At 38.5% G+C, this 21,767-nt stretch overlaps 1 protein-coding gene across 10 annotated transcripts in view; it reads right to left on the minus strand.

The window, feature by feature from the left end:
• The window catches only part of REV1 (REV1 DNA directed polymerase), a 93,082-nt gene that overhangs the window by 4,261 nt on the left and 67,054 nt on the right, over positions 1–21,767 (minus strand). For 7 of the 10 annotated variants that reach the window (XM_060645385.3, XM_078444390.2, XM_078444391.2 and 4 more), the window contains 8 exons: positions 19,200–19,328; positions 16,595–16,749; positions 14,059–14,178; positions 8,783–9,003; positions 8,346–8,518; positions 2,695–2,797; positions 1,393–1,546; positions 987–1,189 (listed from right to left, as the gene is read on the minus strand). In XM_060645385.3, coding sequence (XP_060501368.2) covers positions 987–1,189; positions 1,393–1,546; positions 2,695–2,797; positions 8,346–8,518; positions 8,783–9,003; positions 14,059–14,178; positions 16,595–16,749; positions 19,200–19,328 — 1,258 coding nt within the window. Of the gene's footprint in view, positions 1–986; positions 1,190–1,392; positions 1,547–2,694; positions 2,798–8,345; positions 8,519–8,782; positions 9,004–14,058; positions 14,179–16,594; positions 16,750–19,199; positions 19,329–19,840; positions 19,956–21,767 lie in introns of those variants that run through there. The other 3 variants (XM_060645465.2, XM_060645474.3, XM_060645404.3) reach the window with 3 other exon arrangements.

A 21,767-nucleotide genomic window follows, 5' to 3' on the forward strand; every position in this document is an offset into this window, starting at 1 on the left:
ATATACTCATTGTATCTGTACTACAACAGGGGCAGACAGAGCCTTTGTCAAACTTGGATCTCAGACCCCTCCCAAGGGCAGGGACAATGCCTATGGGGTACGTCACATTTTTGGAATGAATGGGACAATGGAGTCCTGGGTCAGAAGTTTACCTTTCAGACAGGAGACTATCTGCCCCCAAATACAAAAACTTCTAGTTCTGACAACAGCCAAGTTAGAAAAAAGGGATTGTAGAAACTAACTTTTCTTTGGCCTACATACCAGAATCCTCTGCCCATCGGTGCACTTCCATTTAGAGATGGAATCCTATAAATTGGGTAGGCCAATCTTCTACTTTGCCAGGATCAACTATTTTTGGATAACTCAACAGCAACCGGGACCCAATCCCAGCTGATTAGAGCTGTCCCTTTCCCAGCCTCACAGCTGGCATGTCTGTTTCCTTCAGCCTCTTACTATTCAGTGAAGCATAGAAATGGACTTTCCCAATATATACTGAAGTGCTATCTTAACCTTACAAGGAGCAAAAATTCCAAAAGTATTCCACGTTTACAGCCCATACCAATGGAATTACTCGCTTACGTTAGGAAAATCATTCACTCTACAGAAAGGATGGTCTGCAAATGCTGCAAGAAAAACCTTGAACATGGGCCCCTACTGATGATCACAAAGCGATACTGCTGAATAGAGTGGAGTCCCTGTGATTATTGCTGCTACAAAGAGGTAAAGTGGCTACTGACGGGCAGTTGCAGAACTAGCTTTCATCCATGTTCTACAACTTGCAAGAGTCGCTGATCTTTGCAAAAGCACCACCTTTCCCCAACCTGATTATTTCCCATATGGAGTTCTGTAACACCATGAGCTGCCTGTGATCTACCCTGACAAGTACCCTCTTCTCCCCTTCTCGGCTATGCTGTTACCTAAAAACGTCATCCCTACTTTAAAACTGCTGTTGCACTTAAATCACACTCAGAACTATAAAAATATACCTGGGAAGGTGACGGAACCTCAATACTCAGGTTAAGTCTTGATTTCAAACTGATGGGAGAATGTAGACCATTCCATTTCCCTGAAGACTCAGCTTTGCTAGTAACAGGATTGACACCTGATGTCAGATGTGTTGAAAAAGATGGCAAGAAAGTGCAATTTCTAGAGGCAGATGATATTTCCAGATCCATAGCAGCCAGAAATACTGAAAGTATAGAAAGTACATAAAGTAGCTTCTTCGTATCATCGGGGACAGGATGGCATGGATTACTTTTAAGCCATTTTAAGTAAAACAAACCTATACTATCGATTCATCATAATCCAGAATGTCCGTTTGTTTCTTAAAAAGTCACAGAGCCATGCCAGACAACTGTTGTATTAACAAGAACCACACTGATGCCCACTGACCTTCTTTGTGCTCCTCTTCTGTGGATTTCTTCGCTTTCTGAACCTGGAAGAGATCCAGGACAGAGTGTGACCCGCCAGGAAGAACTGATGGACGAGTGGGGCATGAAGAAGGGTCTGGGTTGGTCGGAACCAACTGATTCACGTGAATCCCAACCTAGAACCAGAGTTGAAAATGTGTTTCCAGGAAAACTAAAGCAAGAATATGAATTCAACTAAGCAAAATTCTCAGCTATTCCTTTTTAGAAAGATCTTCTAGATCTATTTCTATAATAAAAAATTAAAGTATTCAAAGAGCCTTCTACATGATTTATTACAAAAACTGTATCTCTACTAGCTAGTGAGCAGTTATTCACCTCAATCTTGGAGTATCCATTTCTATCTAAATATACTGTAATCTCTTCAGAATCAGAAAAATCCAAAAAAGTGTAATACTATATCCCACTGAAGCTCTAATCAACTAAATTTTTAAGATTAAAAACAAAAGATCCTATAGGAACAGTCTACTTGCAACCTTACTTCCCTTACCATTTTTCTGTTTTAAATGAAGAACTTTTCAAACAAGTGGGTTTGGGGGGTGGGATGAGCAGTGCTCTGGGTACACCATGGGCTCTCGAAGACTGTACCCCCCACCCCGCCCCACACTACCATAAAGCCTTACTGTAATAGTATTTCAGGGAGTTTTGATCATGTCTGGTTTAGTAATTCTTTAATCCTTCCATAGATACCACACCAATAACTGCCTTTCACTCACATATGTGAGCACACACACAACAGAACCTACAAAGGTTTATCCTTAAGAAAATTAAGGTTTTTACATTTTTTAATATCCTCTCACCTATCCATCCCAAAGGCATGTTTGTGGTGGTAAGTTCTCCCTTCTAGAGCATCAACAGACACAGAATAAATTTTGGATTAAAAGGGACCTTAACGATATAAGTATTACTTGCAGTTCCACACTCTTCACAGTCCCATCTACCAATGAGAACCAGAAGCAGGATAATGTATGTAAAATAAGCCCTTGGTTAATTGAAAGACACTTATAAAAATTCAAGATACAAAATTATTCTAGGCAGAAAACAAAACGAAGAGCTTTCAGAACAAATTTGACTCTTCTCTGAAAAATAACAAAATCAGGTCAGAGGAGAAAGTCCAGAGTTTTTCAGTTTCTATTCTGGTATCAAATCAAAGAAGCTGAAAATCTGCTCATAAACCCACTACCCACTGCCATGACCATTCTCAGATCAAACCTTAAGTGAGAAAAACATTACAGAAAGTCAGAATTTTAAAATGTTATATACTCACCCCTCTCATATCCGATATATTTAGTTTCATTGTATGAAACATGTTTAGTGTAGCTTTTCCAATTATCTTTGCACTATCTGTTGCCTGGTCAAGAGTTACAGTCCTGTAAATGACAGAATTAACTTTAACGGAGCAAAAGCTACATTCCATATATATTCACTAGTACCTCACGAGTATGGAACAGTTTAAAGAGATATAGGAAAGCTGTAAAGAAAGTTACAAAAACAGTTTAAGTAATTAAGTAGTAAAGATAATCCTTAAAAATGAACACAAGAGCCCCCCCCCCTTCAAGGAAGCCAGTATAACAAATTAATTACACTGACAGCCAGGGTGTAAAAGAAAAACCATATAGAACACTGGGACTTTGAGTTACAGGCTAATGAAGACCTGGCCAACTAAAAATAAACTGGAAAACATTTTTTAAAAAGACGTATTTTAGTTAATGCATATACAAATACAAACATTATGTTGCAACCAAAGCATGAATATAAACATGAAGTTTTAGATTCCAAGAGAAGTCTTAGGTTCCAAGATTATCTATGTTGAGGTATAAAAGATGAATCCCTGTATTTTAGTTCTTGACTCTACTTTTATCATGTCTGAAGTAAAGCCACTACATAATTTCAACATGTGAATATGTGCATTAACAATTTCTTAGAGGCTCTAGAAATCAATAAAGAAATGCATGAACAACAATGACAAAGGAAACATGGTGGCACCCTGTCTAAAACCCAGCAGGACCAGAATAGATCTTTAAGAATTCTTAGATCTTTAAGAATTCTAGAAGAAAGGAGACTGCATTATTAGGTGCTAAAAACTACTTTTATTGTATTTATTTTCTCAGTACCATGAGGACATTATGTACACCCATGAAAGGTACCAGTTTTTTAAGGAAAATATTTACATTGATTTGTTACCTTAATTACATTTATTTAACACAAATAAATACAGAAGAACTTAAAAGCAAGGTTTTTAGTGGACTGGTGGTTTAAACACGTTTATATTTCTCCTGAACACCACTTAACTATTTTGAAATGAGTTTTAAATGGCATAAACTCCTAAAAAATCTAAACAGGAGAGGAGACAAGAACAGAGGACCAATGTTAACTGTAACTCAGAACAATGAAAGCGTATCAGTAAGTATTAAGTTACCAAATATGCCTGCTAAATGCCTAAAGCAAGGCACCACTTTAGATAAGCCAATTTATGCTACAGAACCTCAGAAACACTCAGTGATTAGAGATGCCAGGTACCAGTGAAGGGGGCGAAAAGGGACCAAGAATGTGCACGTGCAGCAGACACATAGATCGCCCCTCCTCTGGGATTTTGTACACGCCAATGTCGATGCTGAGAGCCAGGGGACATCATGCATGGCCAAGGAGAGAGGGAGGCACCTTGCTCAAAAGCAGCATACACTCTTCCTTCCCACCTAGACTGCTCTTCCTATGGAGGAACCAGAATGCTGGCTGCCATCTTCACGCGTGCTCACCCACTGTAGGCAGGAGATGGGAAGATTTCATGTGGGGCATGAAATAAGACAGATAGTTGAAGAAAACCTCCAATATAAAAGCAGTCAAAAGAGAAAAGAAGGAACTGGAGAAACAAGTGACAAAGGGAATAGAAGTATATTTAAGAGATAAGAGATAATATTGCATCTGTGAAATAACAGATGCTATATTTAAATGTCCAAAGAATTGGGGCGCCTGGGTGGCGCAGTCGGTTAAGCGTCCGACTTCAGCCAGGTCACGATCTCGCGGTCCGTGAGTTCGAGCCCCGCGTCAGGCTCTGGGCTGATGGCTCGGAGCCTGGAGCCTGTTTCCGATTCTGTGTCTCCCTCTCTCTCTGCCCCTCCCCCATTCATGCTCTGTCTCTCTCTGTCCCAAAAAAAAAAAAAAAAAAAAAAAAAAAAGTTGAAAAAATAAATGTCCAAAGAATTTTAAAAAAATACTCAGAAGTTTAAAATGTTGGTAGAAATAATAAATTAATATGGACAAAGTACCTGGCACAAAGATAAAGACCAAATAAAATTCCAGAACCTGAGTTAAAGAGAAAATCCTGAAAGTTCCAGAAAGAACAGATCTGTAAAGAACAGGCAATCAGAATACTGGACTTCTCCAAAGTAATCATGAAAAAAAGGGGACAATGGAATCTTTAAATAAGGAGAAATAATTTCTAACTAGAAGTTACAAATTTTAAGTCAACAAAACTACTGAGCATTAGCACAGACAGGTTCAAAAACAATTTATGCCCATGAACTCTTTCTCAATAGACACTAGGATGAGGAGACCAGGGATCAACAGATCACAGAGAAGGGATACCCCAAGACTCCCACTTTATAGTAGGTCTTAAACTAATCCTGATTGCATTTAGCTTGCTGGAGGGCCCCAAGTAAAAAGATCAAACCAGTTGATTCTGGTGTACTGAAACACACTAGGAGGGACTTTGGAGATAAACTCAATGGCAAATTCACAAAAAAAAGGCCAACAAACCAAACAAGATGCTCAGAACTCCAGGAAAAACAAGTTCAACAAAAAAGGGAATGAGGTCACAGTGAACTATATGCTCATCCACATACAGTGTGCACATGATCATAATAATGTTAACACTGCCTGGGGGCAAAGGAAATGTGCATACAGGGGAAACAGCAATAGGCAATGAAAGAGAAGTAGTGCAAGGGACTGTGTGTGTGTATAAAATTCAAATTAAAAATACATATACACAAAAGAACTCCAAGGGGGAAAAAAGTCTTTGCCCAAAGGAAAACTGTTAAGAGAAAATTTTTCCGCGTGATAATCAAGCCACAGATCTCAACCTACATATGGCTCTTTGACATGCAATTTACAATGGAATCCTGTGGACTGTGGACTACCACTGCTTAACTCAGCCCAACATTACTTCAGTGGGGACTACAGCAGGCGCCCACAGCCTGTTTCTGTAAAGAACCAGAGAATGAATCGCCTGTGCTTTGTGGTTCCTCTCACATGGTCTTCACTCTTTACAAACTTTCATATAAGAATCATTCTTGGCTCACAAAGACCACATAAAAACAGGCCCAAGGATGGATATGGCCCACAGGAAAGAGTGTATCAACCCCTGAATTAGAGGAAATACAAGGTCAGTGTTATAATATTTCATAATCCCACACCTAAAGCCTTCCTCAGGCAGTTAGAACACTACCAAAATGTTAAGTTTAAGTTAATGGTTTATAACCGATCTGCATTTTGATAACATTTATAAAATTACACTTGTTCTGATTCATCATGTGTTCTTTTTCATTATCATCTTATCCAAAGTTAGTATTTTAAGGGCACAGCAAAATGTACATTTTATACACAGGTGTTTTTTTTTTTTAACATTAAAAATTTTTTTTTTAATTTTTTTTTTTAATGTTTATTTTTGAGAGAGAGAGACAGCATGAGCAGTGGAGGGGCAGAGAGAGAGAGGGAGACAGAATCAGAAGCTGGCTTCAGGCTCTGAGCTTGAACTCACAAACTATGAGATCATGACCTGAGGTGAAGTCAGACGCTTAACCGACTGAGCCACTCAGGGTCACCCCCCCCCCCAAATTTTTTTTTAATGTTTATTTTTGAGAGTGGAAGGGAGGGAGGGAGGGAGAGAGAGAGAGAGGATGAGCAGGGGAAGGGCAAAGAGACAGGGAGACACAGAATCTGAATCAGTCTCCAGGCTCTGAGCTATTAGCAAAGAGCCCGATGTGGGGCTCAAAACGACAAACCGTGAGATTGTGACCTGAGCCAAAGTCGGACGCTTAACCGACTGAGCCACCCACCTAGGTGCCTCTACACAGGTTTTGAACTGTCCTGTGGTCACCAAACAAAGAGTCCTCATCTTGTTAGAGACAAACACTGAGACACCTATGGAAGAAACAAGACTGTATAGGAAATTCACTTCAAAATCACTGGGAGAAGGGGAGGAAGGATGGTATCCGAGGAGCTGACAGCAACTGTTGAGATCAGGTAATGGGGTTCATAATAGTTCTACTATTTCTACTTTTAAATATGTTTAAAATTTTTCATAATAAAACTTTTTAAGTTCAGAACAAAAATGGAACAAATACTAACAACAGCAAGGAGGTATGTGCTTACAAAAAAGTCTGAATATTATCCTTCAACTGGGGGGCAGGGGGTTCAGTATAATTAATCCTAGTTTTTCTTACTGTTATAATTATATTTTTGGAGTACCTGGATTCTCCAAAAAGGATTAAATGAAGGCTGATTTTCTTACTAAAATTAGACAGAGCCCCCAGGTACTACTGATGCACCAAAATATACAATGCTAAGACATTTAAAAATGCATACATGACAAAAGGACACTCTACTGCCAGTTCTCTTTCTAAAGAAAAATTAGTTTTTGGATGATCCTTTTCATGTACCTTGTACAAAGCAAGTTCTAGGTTGCATTCCCAAGGTATTAATAAACTAGATCTGATTTTCTCATAGAAACCATGTGTAAAAAGATCACTCTATTCCACAGTTAGGGCCTCATAACCAACTTGTTATAGAAATGACCACTAACACTGTATTTAACTAATACAGCATTCAAAATACGGATACATCAAAATGTTTATTAAAATAGGTTAAATACAGGAGCGCCTTGGTGGCTCAGTTAAGCACCCAACTCTTGGTTTTGGCTCAGGTCATGATCTCACGGTTTGAGTTCCCGTCCTACGTCAAGCTCTGTGCTGACAGTGCAGGGCCTGCTTGGGATTCCCCCTTTCTCTCTCTCTCTCTCTCTCTCTGCCCCTGCCCCGTTTGTGCTCTCTCTCTCAAAATAATAAACATTTAAAAAAATAGGTAAATATAATAAAGATTACCAACTACCTGAAAAGGTATTTTATAAACGTGTTGTTTAAAGTACAATTTATAACCCCTGTTTTCATGGTGAACAAATGCATGAATGATAAAGCTAGAATCTGCCTGTAATGGAGGGCAGTCCTCTTGTGACTTGTGGCAACATCACTATACACACAAACATAATTTCTATGGCAGGCATGAACTAACCCTTAACTTTTTTTTTTTTTTTTAACAATTCCTTATGTGTGGCTTTCAGGGTCAGAAGTCTCAAGGCTTTGGTTGATCTGACAGATAAAATATAGTGTACCATGTGTTAACAAAATGGCACAAAAATTAGGTATTTTCATATTTGTCACAAACTTCACAGGAAGTTTTATATTAGTGGCCCTCATATTTAATAAAAGGGGGTTTTAAATGCTTTCTACCAGTTTAGAAAGACAATAATCATTTCAGACACAGAAACTACACCTCCCTAAACAAAGAAAATGTCTCATTAAAATCACTTTCTGAATCACTGTACTGACCCTCACCCCTCCAAGACCCTGTCACAATTGTTGCCACAGTGGCAACAGTTTCCCTTTCCTTCTGTCCGTGCACTGAAGTCAATAGCCTGAAGACCCTGCTGAAGGTCAGGCACACAGGTGCATGTGAGTAGCCAAACCTGAGGGCAGTGACACAGCTGCAATGGCCTTGGGCTGAGGCCCAGCGCTGCAGAGTACCAGATATCCTCTGAATTCAGAGATCTTTATTCATACTCTTCCTTGGTTTTCTTCATTTTCTATTAATTGTAATAACCTGCACCAAAATATCAATTATCCAAACTCTTTTAAATAAGCTTACCTGGTGATATTATCACAAATTCCATGGCCTCCAAATTTTGCAGTTTCTACAGGGGCCCCAGGCTTTCGTATCATGATTTTGAGCATCAGGCGTTTACCCTTCATGCCAGCAGCTTCAAGTCGTCGCTGAATTTCTTCTGAGAGATTCAGAAGAAAAGCTTCTGCTTCTTTTGGCTATGGAGAGACAAACACAGCAGATCTCCCATGTTATTTTCCTACATACCAAATAATTCTCAAGTATTTTCACTTTCAAAACCAAACATATATACTCTTTATATCCTGCTAAGTGTCTGTTAAAAACAAATATTCTGCAAGCCACGGAAGCAGCAAGAGTGTAAAGTCTTCACTTCAAGCATCAAGAGTCTACGGACTAGTTGGAGAGGGGGACTATGTGAAGAGATAAGAGTAAATGGATAAAACTCGTTACGAGATCAGTACCTGGGTAAACCTTATTCCATAGTTGATCTCAGCTGAAATAGATTTTCTTTCCTTTTCAGTTCGAACTGGTCTATCATCCAAACCACGGCAGAACCTATAAAGCATCTGACCTGTTTTGGGACCAAATTCTTTTTGGAGTTTTGCCATTGTCATATACTGCAAGTCTCCACAAGTTTTAATTCCCAAAGATGTCAACTTGGATTCCATTGAACGTCCAACTCCTAGAAAAGGAGATATGTATAGTTCTATAATTCTGCACATAAACCATTAAAAACAATTCAGCAATGTTAAAGAACTATTATTCACCCAAAAAACTAGTTTAAAATAATTTCCCTTAAAATTTTTAAGTGACATAATTGAAGCATCTCAAAGATTAAAGAATTTTTTAGCGCAACTGCTAGTAAAGGTATTTCTAGAAACTACTTCTCAATCTGAGCTCTACATATAGGTGAACCTTCTCAAATATGTGTAACTAGGTAAGTTCTCAAAGGAATGCTATCTTTATTACTGAGTAATATTAAGATTTCCTATTCACAGAATCAACTAATGAAGTTACAGACCTATTTAAACAGGTCTACAGTATGACCTACAGTATGACCTACAGTATGACCTAGTGGGACTCCAAGTGTTAGGAATTCTACCATGATTTCTGTGACAGCCAAACCTCTCGACACTTTCAGCCTCACTTGCTATGAATGGAAACTAAAACGAGAAACCTTCAACGTAGGTCCAAAACTACAAACATTATTGCTGTCATACTGGACAAAGTGACCTGGGGATGAAGGTTCCTAAGCAAACAAAGTGGCAGCGGAGACAAGATAGATTTCTTCTATCAACAAAGACGATCTCCCTGAAAAGGTCTCAGCTCTCCTGCATGCAGCACAGTCCCTGTCTCCTTCTCTTCCAGATGCAAGGTCTGAGCCTCACCTGGAGGATACTGATGAGTTGTCACTCTCAATTTGCCCAAGATCTTAACAAAGGTACACATATCTAAGAGAGATATTTAAGAGTAACCTAGGAAACTAAAATTCTTGTCACGATGGCTCTGCACCATCAAATCAGTAATTTCCACCAATGAGAAAAAGACTGTTTTTGGTCTTCTGTAGAAGCTTGGTGGAGAGCTCAGAGTGAAGTCTGCTATGTTCTGCTCATTACTTGATTATAATTCTTCCAGTGTCTATTCTCTCAATGGTCTTCGGCAGAAGGACAACTGGTCTAGTCCAGGCTCTGCCAGGAGAACTTCTTTGAAGCAGTTACCAGGGTTAGGAGGCTGCCAACTTTACAAGAGATCTATGGCCATGGAGGTGGGAAAAGTTATTCCCTCCTGAAGTTAGATGAAAGGTGTTAAGGGTGCTGCCTCCCATCAGTGCCATTTTAAAGTTCAAGTAAGAACAGAGAACAAGAAAGAATACCAGAGTCAGCTTTAACAACAACAAAATCTACCAGAGGAATATCATTCACAAAAAGGTGAAATTCTAAGTGAAACCTATCTGAGTATTTTTCATGATGGGGAGGAGAAACTCAAGAAAGACACTAAACTGGCCAAAGTCACACATGACACACTATTCGTGTTCCCTCGGAGATCTGGAGAGTTGTTGATATGTTCTGACTTGCAAAATCAGCAAGAGGCAATAATCCTGGATTAATTCTATGTGTGCTGGGGTGTGGCAGGGGGAAAACCTATTGTTTCTGAACAGTATCTTCAATACAGCGGAACAGATTATTAGCCAGTAGGTACAAAAGAAAAGCTATCATATTAAATATCACCAAATTAACTACAGTCAACCTAATCTCAGTACACTGTCCCTCTAGGGAAAAACAAAAGACCCAGTCTGCTGCAAGCTTACCTAACGAAATGGAATGGCCCTGAAGTTGAATAGGAGAGAGAAGCATGTGGGGGCGGCAGCCCACCTCTAACCCCTACCATACTGCGTGGGGAGGAAAAATTAATCAGCACCAAAACCCTAAGAGGACTGCTAGTTTAACTGACTGCATCATGTATTTGTAAGGAAAGGAGACACCTCTAAGGACAAAGTAATAGGGTCTTGAGGCTCAAACTGAGTGCAGCCACCTAGAAAGGAAAGTGAAAGAAAATATGCTAGCCTAGAACCAAGTGAGAAGAGGAAAAAAAAAAAAAAAAAAAAAAAAGGCGATGTGGAAGCTCCCGGTCCAGCCACTGGGACAAAGACTTGTTATCTGTCCTTGAAGCATAACTATTATTCTAGATTAAAAACAGCCAGTAATATCTCTTCGCCTGGCATCCAGACTTGGCACGGACAGTGCCATAGAAGAATAAAGTTTTCACCATCTAAATTAACTGTTTAGGAGAACTTTTTGTGATGATGAAAATGTTCTTTATCTGTGCTGTCTAATCCAGTAGGCACTTGCCACATGTGGCTATTAAGCACTGAAATGTGACTAGTGCAGATGAGGAAATGAATTTTATTTGACTATAATTAATTAAATCTTAAATCTTCCTAGCTTCACCTAGTTACTGGTTCCCATATCAGAAAAGCGCACATCTTGGGGCGCCTGGGTGGCGCAGTCGGTTGAGCGTCCGACTTCAGCCAGGTCACGATCTCGCGGTCCGTGAGTTCGAGCCCCGCGTTGGGCTCTGGGCTGATGCCTCGGAGCCTGGAGCCTGTTTCCGATTCTGTGTCTCCCTCTCTCTCTGCCCCTCCCCCGTTCATGCTCTGTCTCTCTCTGTCCCAAAAATAAATAAAAAACGTTGAAAAAAAAAAAAAAAAAAAAAAAGAAAAAAAAAAAAAGAAAAGCGCACATCTTTATGTACACCTACATGTTCATGGTGTTTCTCTAAGAATGGCATGAAGAGATGGCAACCGCAGGCTGGGTGCTCAAACCCAGGTGCAGCAGGTCCTTCAGTTAAGGGCACACACATAAGGTGAAAAGCCTTGCAAAGATCCAAAGAACTCAAAGAAGTGGCTATTGTATTCAAATAGCTGTTGGGGACAATCCTTTCTTTAATTAAATAAAACAGGTCTCATTAGGTAATGTTAGTGTAACATGTAATCATTTTTCTGTAGAGTCCCCTAAAACATAAACTTATTGGAAGTGTGTTTTCTCTTTCTGAGGTAGCTACAGTAATTGTATATGTTGTGCTAGACAACTGTGTGCCATGTATACATTTATGGGCACAGAGGGCCAAAAAGAGCTTGCAGAGGACAACAGGGGAGGTGTGTTCATTCATCCTGAGTTTCTTCTGGTTATTGACCAGAGAGCTATCATATTAAATACCATATTTTCCACAAGATGTTAATAGGCACTATCTATTCATCCTCAAATATCTTTGGGAAATGACTGCTTCCTAACAAAAATATGGTTACTGCAACAATTCTCAACTTTTACCATGTGTGTCTCCAGCAGGGATGGTACCCACACACATGTGAAATCTTTTTTTAAAGGAACAGCCTGTATTCTGTGGAGCACACTTTGGAAAAAAGATGATTATAACGCCATCTTCAAGACAGGCATAACAACAGCAAAGAGTGACATTTTGCATACCTGAAATGTTCTAAATTTATCTGATTAAGAATTTGGGAATTTGCTAAAAGTTGATAGACACATGGAAATCACATGAAGAATTTTGGGTGGATACAACCTGGTTTTGAAGACAGGAGGCCACATGGGAAGATGGCTTGCCAGAGGGAGCCAATCTTGCCACCCCTCACTATATTTCAGACATCCCCTAGGAAATTCAATGCTGTGCGTAAGAATTCAACCAGGACATGGAACTTCAAAAACTTGCCCTTCAAGAAATAAAGTCCCTCTGGCCAGGAAACAAAAGGAAGTGAGAGGGAAGACTGCCAGTTTCAGGAACTAAAAACTCTATTTCTTGTAAAAATAAACAAACAAAAGAAAACAAAAAACCCCAAACAAACAAAACTAACAAAAATGATTCAGTTTAAAGAAGATGGTGTGATAGACTGAACTGTGTCTCCTTCTAACACTCAATACCTCAGAATGTGACTATAATTAGAGACAGGAACTTGAAAGAGGTAATTGCAGTAATAAGGTCATATACAAGTGGGTCCTAATCCAGCATGACTGGTGTCCCTGTAAGAAAAGGTTAGGACACAGACGCATGAAGAAAAAAGACCATGTGACAACACAGGGAGAAGATGGTCAGTCTACAAGCCAAGGAGAGAGGTCTCAGAAAAAAACCACCCTGCTGACAACTCAATCTTGGACTTCTAGCCCCCAGAATCCTGAGAAAATAAGTTTCTGTTACTTAAGCCATGCAGTCTGTGGTATCTTGTTATGGTAGCCTTAGCAAACTAATAGAGATGGCTAATAAAAAAAGCTTAAACTCCCATTTTTTTTTTTTTTTTTTTTCCTAAGTAGGCTTCAAATCCAGCATGGAGCCTAACAAAGGGCTTGAACTTATGACCCTGAGATCAAGACCTGAGCTGAGATCAAGAGTCTGACACTTCCCCTAGAGACATTTCTTAGAAAGAGGTATCTATCTACTGGGGCGCCTGGGTGGCTCAGTCGGTTAAGCATCTGACCCTTGATTTCAGCTCAGATCATGATCTTACGGTTCATGGTTTTGAGCCCCACCAGAATTGTCCTACACACAAAAAAAATTAGATCTATTCCAGGCCTCAAAAGGGCAACTGTTTTTCAGTTATAATTATATTTGATGATTTGTCTATGGAAAGATTTTTACATGCTAGGATTGTTAGCCACACAGTAACCACACAAAAATATAAAATAACTAAACATTCTGGCCCTTAGCAGAGAAAGGTGGAGATGGACATTTTACTTCAACCTCTGAGTTAACAAAACATAACACTTCATCTTTAGGCTTTACTCTTCCTAATATGATTCGTACATTTTCTACTTTTCTTACTAAACTCAGAAACCTGTCACAAGTGCAGCAGTATAATTTTATAAATAGGGGTATCGATTCTCAAACTTTGTATTTGGCCTAGAAGTACACAATTTCAATTATGATTTATTTAAGGGGCGAAACGTCAATTTCATCATATTTAAAATGACTTCTTAGCATCCCCTGATCTTGTCACTTGAGAAATACTTAAACTAAAAGATGTGAGAAACAGAAGTAAAAGGTAACATGCAGGTCCTGGTAAGGGATTACTCATTGCAGAATTTCAAATTCTAGTTTTCATGGCACTCAATCATGGATAAAAAAATATATAATCATGTTTTGGAAAAGAATTATGTTCCAAAACTATGAAAAGCACTAATAAATGTTTACAATAAATGAAAGTTAAAAAGCACAGATCTGTATTTACCTGGTAGATTACTAACTAGCTGACCTCTGATAAAATCATCTACTTCTTCTGGTTTTAGGTGGTACTGCCCATCTGGTTTTGCTTTTCTAGTTGCCATTCTAGCAAGAAGAATATTAGAACCTATAAAGTTAAAAAAAAATGTTCAAGAAATATTCATAATTATTTTTAAATTTCTTAAAAAGACATCTACAGACAAATTACCTATCCAATTTCTTTCAAAAACAATGAAAAACAAATTTCAATTCTGATCATTACAAACACAGTACAAAACTGGCAGAATTCTGTTAAGTATGACAGATTATAATCCACATGGTTATTGGATAGGTTATCGGATATTCCCTTTGTTCCCAACTGAGTGTCATTTCAACACCTCCTACCCCTGGTAAAGGAACAGAAAAAATAGTCCTAATCTTATGATTGGAAGTTTACAGGCACTGAAGGCAATGATCAGAAATCAGATCATCCCACCAACCAATGCATCCAGGCTAGGCAGGGAAAAAAAGCCAAAGGAGTGCTATTGGAAGGGGGGTTATGGGGGCAGGGAGAGGCGGGGGAAGGGAACCCAAGGAACCCGAAGTCTCACTGTATAATCAGAACATGTGCAGGATAGGGGCACTTGTACCCCAATGTTTATAGCAGCACTCTCAACAATAGCCAAATTATGGAAAGAGCCTAAATGCCCATCAACTGACAAATGGATAAAGAAGATGTGGTTTATATATACAATGGAATACTACTTGGCAATGAGAAAGAATAAAATATGGCCATTTGTAGCAATGTGGATGGAACTGGAGAGTGTTATGCTAAGTGAAATAAGTAAGGCAGAGAAAGACAGATACCACATGTTTTAAGTCATATGTGGATCCTGAGAAACTTAACAAAGAACCATGGGGGAGGAGAAGGGGAAAAAACAAAAAGTTACAGAGAGGGAGGGAGGCAAACCATAAGAGACTCTTAAATACTGAGAACAAACTGAGGGTTGATGGAGGTGGGGGAGAAGGGAAAGTGGGTGATGGACATTGAAGAGGGCACCTGTTAGGATGAGCACTGGGTGTTGTATGGAAACCAATTTGACAACAAACTATATTTAATTTAAAAAAAAAAAAAAAACCATGTGCAGGAGAAATTGAGGGTATGAGCATCTTGAAAACAAAGACAGATAGTGACAGTGAGGTCCCAGGTGTGGTATGGACATGGAGAAGTAATGCAGAGCAGAGGAAAAGGCTACCAGGGACAGAGATGATGGTATCAGGGGTCTGTGAGAGGAGGGTGTCAGGTAAATTGCTATGTAAATAATAAAATCTCCAGAATTTATGGAAGACTTATAAAAAGGACATGCCCAGTCTTACGGAAGACTTATATAACAACTATGGGTTTTCCTAGGGTAGATATGTAGATATTCATTAAGAGAAAAAGTTCTGCAAAGTCATACTAAAACGATAAAAGTGGTGAGTTGTGGAAAGGGGGCTGAGGAATGGAAGTATCATGTGGGATTTTTGTTTTAATTATGTGCTTAAACTTAAAAGAATGTACTGTACTCATATTGTCACACCTGTAAATTAGAAAGAAGTACAAGTTAAAGCAAACAACAAAACCCATGCCAGATACTGGAATACAGAAAATAAGCCCTAAATGAATATTGAGAAGGATCTGCGGGCCAAACACGGGAGGATAAAGGTAGGCCAGCTAGTAACAGGAAGAATGCTATGAATGTATTAATCATGTTTTTTATTTTCTGTATCTTATGATACCATGTTCTGACACCTTTAAAATCTTGCTGGCTGGGGAGAGGGCTAGCTGGTTCCTAAGGACAGCAAACAGCTGTCATATCAACACCTATCAACATCTCTCATATGCAAGCCAGCCACCCCCAACCATCTCATCAAGCTCACACACAAAAACAGTGTTTTCCTCCCCTAAATCATCCCAGGGCCAAGGTACCAGGAGACTAGAGATCTCCACATATAGCCCTAAAACCACAGGATTATCCACAGTAGCCAATTCAAGGCTGTTTGCTCTGCTCTGTCCAGCTTTTCCCACAGAAACCCCAATATAGGCTCTGGCCTAGGATTTCCTCTCACCCTGCTTCTGCCTCCTGACCAAAACTGGGGGCTTCTCCATGTGGCCCTGTGTGGTGTGGCATGCCCTCTCCTCCTCTCAGGAAGTATTAAAAAAGAGTATGTGTTTTTTAACACACATGTAAGAAAGAAAGTGTTTTTAAAGAGTATGTTTACAAATACTGAATTCAATTCTCCCCATTTTTTGAAAAACTAAAATATTCCAACTTGTTTATCTGAAAGATATCATTATCAATCACTGACTTGCGTTTCTAACACTTTTATCTCACGTATTACACAAATATGAGTGATACTAAGAACAGTTTTAGAAGTCAGGGCCTATGTGGTATGATAAAAAAAAAAACACCAAAATCTAAAAAAAAAAAAAAAAAATCACTCTTAAATATTAAACGATATTCAATGATCACAAAACAATACTTTGAGTAAAATGAATCATATGAGATAAGCTGTACACTAACCAATTCCAACAGAGGCAGCACATTTGGTCTGGTCTTTGATTTCCATGCGGACAGCATTTGCAAATTCATCAGGAGTAAGTCTGGTCTCTGCAAGGATCTCAGTGATGTCTACCAGTGCTTCATCACAACTCACAGCTTCGATGTTATGTGTGTAGCTATCAACAAAAGAGCAAAGGCAGTGAACCAGACGCAGCCTGCCATCTAGTAGACACTAATGTTGCACCAAGTCCAGCCTTCCTACGGCAACTTTCTTCACATTTCCTAATAAGACTTAAAATGCTAAACAGTATTAGCATTTTAATTAAACTGACCCAAGTACCATTATTTAGTCACCTAACTTTTAACTGTAAAACGAATTAGTATTTTCTCATTTCCTATAACTACCAAAAATACAACAGAAATTATTATTCCAGTTTCTCTATACTGTAAAACTCTGAACATCTAAAAATTAGTGGGTGAATTAGAACTGTCAGAACATCTAAAATATTTTCAAACATGGTTTATCAGAATCCCAAACTGACAGAAAAATTACACAAATCAAATTAAGTAACTGATGATTTCCTAAACAAAAACACCATAATTAAATACTTTTCCTTGTAGCAGACCTGGGATAGGGATAAAGGATAGGATATAAAGGATATAAAGGTCAATCACCCCAAATACCTGTCTAAAAGAACACAGATGACATTCCCTGAACGTAGAAATACTTTGGGTTTTGGTTATGATCTACACAAAGGCCTTGTTTTAATTAGCTACAGGAGAGGAAAAGAAAAGCAGAGTTGTCATGTGGCTCCAAAGCTAATCAAATATGTGAACCACAAATGTAAGGCAACTGGAAAGGCCTCGAGGTCAAAAATGTGTCTTTAATAATCTACATGGTAAGGTATACTATGCCTCATCTCACCCACATCTTACTGCAGGTTACAAATCAGGTTAATGAATATTGAATATCTGTATTCATTTAAGAAATGAGTGTTTTGTTTATACTTAAATAAAGGTAAGAGCAGAAGGGTGCACCTGATATGAAGAATTTTGCTTCAGAGTGAAAGCTAACTTGAAACATGGAGAATATGAAGCCGAGGCAGGATTTCCAAAGAGTGAAAGGAGAACACCACTGAATTTTTTCCCATAGCAAAGCCACATGTCACTGACAATGTCTGCACAAACTAAAATTATCTCAGGACTAGTATGTGTCATGGCTCTCTCTCAAATCCTCCTGATGTGAGATTCAGGCTGACAGTTGCTTGAATGCCTTGATACTCAAAACACAGTTGTACCACTACCCAGCTCAGTCATCCATTCTCAGCCCTTATTTGGATGCTTCTATTGACTCCAGCTCTGGAACAGGATTTAAAAACTTGGTAACACCAACATTCCCATATGTGGGATCTTAAGGACAGCTGTGATTATAAATGGCTTATCATTCAGCACTCAGACCCACAAACTAATGCCAGATACCATCATCTGTTCCTTTTATTTTCTCTCTCTTGATCAAACAGAGATTGTATCTCATTCCTCTCTGTAGGACCAGCACCATCAACAACTGTTTGCATTTAATAGATAATAAATAGATATTCAAAATAATGCATAACAAAGGAGAGGAAGAGGTGAAGACAGAGGTACAAGAAGGATCTCTTAGAACATTAATATACTCCAAAGGTCAACAGACCTTGGCCTACTGTCCAGATAGTTTTGGTAAATCGATAATACAGCCATGCCCATTCACTAATACTTCTGTCTGTGGCTGCTTTCACAGTTGAGGAGCTGGGACAGACCTTTTCTAGCCCTTTATAGAAAAAAATATGCTGACTGCTGCTTCAGACCATACATGGCCTGCAATATATTTATTTTAAATTTTGAGTTTTGAATTAATATTAAATATACCTACACTATAACTAAAAATTAACCTCCTTTTCTCAAGCCAACTAATCAACCACCCTGAAACTATACTAAAAACTTAAAAACTAACTTTTGGCATACCTAATGATTTTAGAAGATAAATGGTTTTAGAGTCTCCACTTGTTAACCCATTTATCTAATCATAAACGAAACTATAATTAGGTTAAAAAATGCCAATCTTTCATCTGTCTGGGTTCCAAGGGAAGAAAACGAAAGCCACTGAACTAAAGTTATGCAGGCAGAGAACCCGTTTATACCTATATCAGGAAGCACCTGAACAGTTTGAGCAGTGCAAACATGTCCCTTAAGATTGAGCTACTGATTACTGGAATTGCTGAGGAATGGGACACTGAAAGAGGTTAAGAGTCTGGCAAATATGACCCTGCCAGCCCTAAAGAAAGCTGGATTCTCTTCATTATTAAATATAAGAAGTGGGGCGCCTGGGTGGCGCAGTCGGTTAAGCGTCCGACTTCAGCCAGGTCACGATCTCGCGGTCCGTGAGTTCGAGCCCCGCGTCAGGCTCTGGGCTGATGGCTCGGAGCCTGGAGCCTGTTTCCGATTCTGTGTCTCCCTCTCTCTCTGCCCCTCCCCCGTTCATGCTCTGTCTCTCTCTGTCCCAAAAATAAATAAAAAACGTTGAAAAAAAAAAAATTAAATATAAGAAGTAAAAGAACAGACATGAAAGTGACTGTGGTATATGCTGTACCTTGCCAATGTTTCATACATTGTTTGCGCAACTTCCTTATATGCATGAAAATCATATGGAACAGCTTGAAGATTAGGACAAAGTTGTTTAGCTTGCCCAAAAAACATTCCATTCTTAATGCCAACTTGTCTAGAGAAAGAATAAAACACAATGAATGTTATACTAGGAATAACTTTCAAATGCAAAATCAAATATCAAATGTTGACAGTATGTCCCCATGCCAGTAATATATACTTTTCGTTTAACTCAATTCTCATTAGGGATAAACAACAAGCATTAAGAAAAATTCAAGTTTGTTTCCCCCCCAAAGGAAAAATGCACAATTGACTGATTAGTGTAAATGACATGTGTAAATGTGCCAAAATATGTTATTAAAAGACCAGGTTTGGCTCTTGTCTGTATCTGAAGATTTCTCCTAAGACTCAGACCTCTGGCCCCTTTGCAGAGATGCCAGCATGCCATATGCTGGTGATATCACAACCACCACAGAGCAGGAATGTGCTGTCAAAAAGAGGTTTTCTTCCCCTAACACATGGCACGGTTTGGCCAGGGTTCATCCCCCAAAGACAAAGAATATAAACGAAAGAACTACACAAAACAGTGCTATGTGACAAACAGACAAAATGTACTCATCCTATTACCACCCAATTCCCAATTGACCAATTCCATGCTCCTGAAGTGGCTCCACAGTGGTTGAGATGCCAACAGCATTGTATATGGTAGGACATCACTCTGGGCAGGAGCCAGGGTTCCAGAACTTTGAGGGACCTAATTGAAAATGGTAAATTTTAAATCTTTTGCGTGTCTCAATGCCCCACATTACCTTTGATATTTGGAGCATTCAGCACAAAACTGTAATTATGGAATTATATATAATTAGTAAAATTCCATTTTACCACTCTGTAATGAAACCAAGAAAAAATACTAAAATAAAACCACAAGCAAAATAATAAGCACTGTTTCACCAGATTACATACTCCTGTGTAAATACATCAGTTATTCTATACATTTTTTCAATAAATATTTACTAAGTGCTTACTCAGTATGGTAGTGTGCCCTGTTTTGAGAAACAATATACAAATACTAGGCTTCAGTTACTCAGAAATCTCTGGCACCCTCCCCATCTCACACCACCGAAAGCCAAGAAGGAAAAGAATCCTCCAAGTTACTCAGAAGTAAATGCAAAATCATATGCATTTCTGATGGACACAAAAACAGTAATAAATTATCTGACTTCAAAGCTCCTAGTAGACAAGAAGTATCTAATAGGAAGGAAAAATGACAGTAAAAGAAGTGCTGACTGACAAACAATATGGCAACGAAAATTTTTTCATTCATTCAACAAAAATTTATGTCTGGTATTTTGCGAGGTGATAGGTAAAACATGGTAAACAAAACAGACCCCATGACGTTCACAAGGATTACCCTTCCTACTACACTCACCCACCAAATAATAGATCGTAGTCAATGGACCTTGTTTAGTAAAGCAAGGACGTGTGTGTGTGTGTGTGTGTGTGTGTGTGTGTGTGTAAAAGTTTTGAAGTCTATATACAAACACATACAGTTTAAGATATTTTCAATAATGCTACATGTGTAGGTTCAGCATGCAAAAGCTAAGCTTACAAATTAAAGGTAATTATTCATTGTTGAAAGAATGTGTTACATAACTGCTATATACTATATTCTTATATTTACAATAATTGTATTTTCCTATTTTTTCACTTATTCAAAAATTTTCAGGGATGTGTTACTTATTAGCAAAACAAAAGACATCTATTTATGTACTTGTGCACATATACATCTTGGAGAGAAATGTTTAGGAGCCACTAAACACTAGGGAAGTTACAAACAAAAAAGGAAAACCTAAGGGAACCTAAGAGGGTTCCCATAACTAAGGGAAGGAAGCAAAATTCTCTTGAGTTGGTAGTTGGGAAAGTGGATTTGTTTCATATAAAATAAATGAGTAAAGGCAAATACAAAACATTATAAAGTGACCCTTCACTACAGTGGCTTATCTATTCCTGTCAACTAGATCCCACAGAGAATAAACTACCAATACTTTATCAGTGTGTGCCACAAAAATTGTTTATTTGCAGGTTTACACTGCACATGTATGTCACTGCCCATTCAATGTGCTAATAGGTATCCACATCACTATAAGAACAGTAAAGCGTCCTTACAAAAGTGCATGAAAACAGAGATTTAAAAATGATTGATCTTAAAAAATATGTGATTCTCGGATATTCATAGATCACTTCCTATTCATCCATGTATCTACCTTCTCACTTATGTATAAATCTTGCTCTTTCTGTTAAGTATGAGTAAAACTACTAACAGTAATGTATATTCTAGCCTTCGTATATACATTCTACCTTTCCATAATTTCTACCCTCATGTGTACATACCATCCTTTCCTGACCTCATTATTAGTCTGTGTCTTTTGGAAACTCAACAATGGATAAAACTGGGAGGCCCATCCCTATATCCAGTCCCTACTCCAACCCTAAAAACATTTCTCTGATGCAAATGTGAGAAATTTTTAACAAATCTTCTCACCTAAGGAAAATA

Source organism: Panthera onca, chromosome A3 (genome assembly GCF_046562875.1).
Source record: "Panthera onca isolate mPanOnc1 chromosome A3, mPanOnc1 haplotype 2, whole genome shotgun sequence".
In the NCBI taxonomy this organism is placed as follows: domain Eukaryota; kingdom Metazoa; phylum Chordata; class Mammalia; order Carnivora; family Felidae; genus Panthera; species Panthera onca.